The 3,123-nt window shown below is 46.2% G+C and overlaps 1 protein-coding gene across 1 annotated transcript; it reads right to left on the bottom strand.

The window, feature by feature from the left end:
• Positions 1–1,561: 1,561 nt before the first annotated feature.
• LOC113936350 (myotubularin-related protein 1-like) lies at positions 1,562–2,825 on the bottom strand. Its single transcript, XM_035724906.1, is given in 3 exon segments — positions 1,562–1,774; positions 1,777–2,721; positions 2,724–2,825. Coding segments are annotated over 3 exon segments (1,260 nt in total).
• Positions 2,826–3,123: the final 298 nt, after the last annotated feature.

Below are 3,123 nucleotides of genomic sequence, written 5' to 3'. Positions count from 1 at the left end.
GCAGTGTGGATGCCAGCATCACTGTCTCAACTATTGCTATGGTCTGAATGTTTGTGTCCCCTGCAAATTTAGATGTTGAAATCCTAACCCCCAAAGTGATAGTGTTGGGAGGTGGGGCCTTTGGGAGGTAAGGAGGTCATGAGGTCGGAGCCTCGTGAATGGGATAAGTGCTTTTTATAAAAGAGGCTCCAGAGAGATTCCCTGGCCCCTTCCGCCATGTGAGGACACAGTGGGAACCAGGAAGAGGGCCCTCTCTAGAACCTGCCCATGGTGGCCAGGACCATGAGATATAAATTTTTGTTGCTTGTAAGCTACCTAGTCTGTGTTTTCTTACAGCAGCTCAAACGGACTAAGACAAGTATGATGCTAGGTTTGAGGGTTATTGGTTAAAAGGGAAATCCCCAAAATTAAAAACAGAGAAAGAAATCAAGAGAAAAATCATTCCCTGCCCCAGAACTTTATTGGTGGAGACTGGTTTTATTTTCTTTTTAGGATTCACTTCTTGGCTGTTGCACGTCTCTATACATCCAGCAAGATTTTTCTAACCCGTGTTAGGCAAAATGAGTTTTTACATTCTTAAACCAACAAACTGACTCTTAGTTGTAGGGATTGCTTTTTTAAAATATTGTATGCTACCTTTTCATGTATATATATATTTTTAAAAGGTTCTATTTATTTGACAGAGAGATAAAGTGCACAAGTAGGCAGTGCGGCAGGAAGAGGCAGAGGGAGAAGCAGGCTTCCCGCCGAGCAGGGAGCCGACACCGGGCTTGATCCCAGGACCCTGGGATCATGACCTGAGCTTAACCATCTGAGCCACCCAGGCACGCCTTTTCATATATTTTTGAAATATTTATTTATTTGAGAGAACGTGCGAGAGAGTGCACAAGCATTGGGGAGGGGCAGAGGGAGAGGGAGAAGCAGACTCCCCGCTGAGCAGAAAGCCCAACACTGACACAGCCACTTAACCCACTGAGCCGCCCAGGCGCCCTCTACCTTTTCATATTTTAAATAAATTTCACAATAGTTGTAGGAAAAGTAAAGTATACAGATAAGCAAGAAGGAGCAAAAACTTGTCTACAGTTAAGCCTCCCAAATACAATGATGTGGCTTTTCTAATTCCCTTATTTTAGTAACTGTATTTAAATATATATATTTAAAGATTTTATTTATTTGAGAGAGAGTGAGCATGAGCAGGAGGGAGGGGCAGAGGGAGAGGGAGAAGCAGACTCCTTGCTAGCAGGGAGCCTGATGAGGGACTCAATCCCATCCTGAGCAGAAGGCAGACGTTCAAGCAACTGAGCCACCCAGGCACCCTAAATATATGTATTTTTTTTTTTTGACAGTAAATGCAGTCGTTTATTACAGGGCCACAAAGTACATTCCAAACCTGATCTGACGCAAGCAGTATCCCTCAACAAAGACCACAGTCTGAATGTTGCCTGTGGAAACTATGAGAGCCTAGAATACTGCAAAGATGTGCTTCTTTACAGTGCTGAGAAACCACGTGGAGACACAGATTTATGGCAGGTACACAGAGAAATCTTAACCAGAAAGCATGTCAAGGACCAGCCCCCTTTACCCTTATATACTCCAGCCAGTGCGTCCCATCCACGTTGGAGAGCCACCGCGCCTCATCTATCGAAGGGTACATGATCTCTTTCAATTTACGCAGGGACTCTCTCATCACGTGGATGTTGTGGATCTCCAAGAACACGAGCTCCACGTTGGGGTAAGCACTTTCCCTCTCGTACCCCCCACCCTTGGCCTTTTGGTATCAGCGACACTGTTTTGTCGGGCATCGAAGATGGTAAGTTTGTGAGACTGTGCGTTAGCATCCATTATCGTTTGCAAGTATTTTTCATCTTCTTTGCAGCGTTTATCACTGGGACCCACAAGTGGCTGGCTGCAACGGGTAATTGTTGCCTGACTTTCTGGATGAATCCACGATAACACCGGGACTCTGCCTTTTGCTCGAAAGGCTGCCACTTTTGAAAGGTCAGCATCTTTCACACTAGTTGGCACGACAATGACAGCAGGGTAGGTGTCACAGAGCTCATAGTTACTGTTCACTTTGGATATTTTCCAGCTCTCATTTGGCAAGCCCTGTCTCTTATATTCAGATACAGGATCATAAACTTTCCACCCATTCGTTGGAAATTTTTCTTTGTCGTTGAATGCAAAGAGTGTCTGCCCATTGGAAAGAGGAAATGCAAGTTTGTTGAGGTTTTCAAATATCCCAAGTTTACTCTGTTCTTCCTGCCTATAAGCAAGTCGCAAGTTCCTCATATCCTTGCACACAATCTCTATGCCACGGGAATTGTCCCCATGGCTCTGCGCTCCAATCTTCTCAACTCTGCTAATCACACCAAGGGGAACATCGAGGACAAACTTCGGGTCCCTTTCTACATTCTTGAAGTACACCTTAAAGTCAGTCACCGACAGGCTTCCACTCACTGCTCCCATAAATGGGCAGATGTACATGACGGCTTTCACAGTGGCCTTGATGGATTCTCCTGGAAAGAGTGGCGTTTCTTCCATCTGTGCCAGCTTATTTCCGTCTCTTAGAGCCTTGTAGTCTCTGGATACATTTTCGGATGTCACTGAACCTGAAATCTGACTAGAAATTGTAGCAGCTATAAGCTGTTTACACCATTCAACATGTGATCCTGTAGGACTGTCCAGAGTCTCCACGCTGGGCTGCCAGGAGCCAGCGGCAGGAGGTCCCCAGCGCCCTGAGGGGGCCTCCTGCCGCCCGCTGGGCCGGGACCCGGGCCCCCGCCGCCCTCGCTGCCGGCCGCCGCCGCCGCCACCGGCCGGTCCATGGCGCGCCGGGCCCGCCGCCATGAGTAAGCCGCAGCGAGAGGGGAGCGGCGCCCGGAAGGGCAATATATATATTTTAAACAAAAATAGTACCATACTCTATTTGCCATTCTTTTACCTGTTTTTAAACTTTAATCTTCTAATCTTTAATATTCTTCTATGTTAATATAGAGCCACATTACATCCTACATTTGGGGTCTTTAATGAACGCAGGCTGTATATTCGGTGTTGAAAAATTAGACGGTGAAGATATTTTTTGAAAGGAAAATAAAAAAACCCTATAATTCCAGAGATGACCAC

The sequence above is a fragment of the Zalophus californianus genome, chromosome 17 (assembly GCF_009762305.2).
Source record: "Zalophus californianus isolate mZalCal1 chromosome 17, mZalCal1.pri.v2, whole genome shotgun sequence".
Lineage (NCBI taxonomy): Eukaryota > Metazoa > Chordata > Mammalia > Carnivora > Otariidae > Zalophus > Zalophus californianus.
Note: the sequence above shows the minus strand (reverse complement) of the source record. Positions and strands in the feature narration are given on the sequence as shown.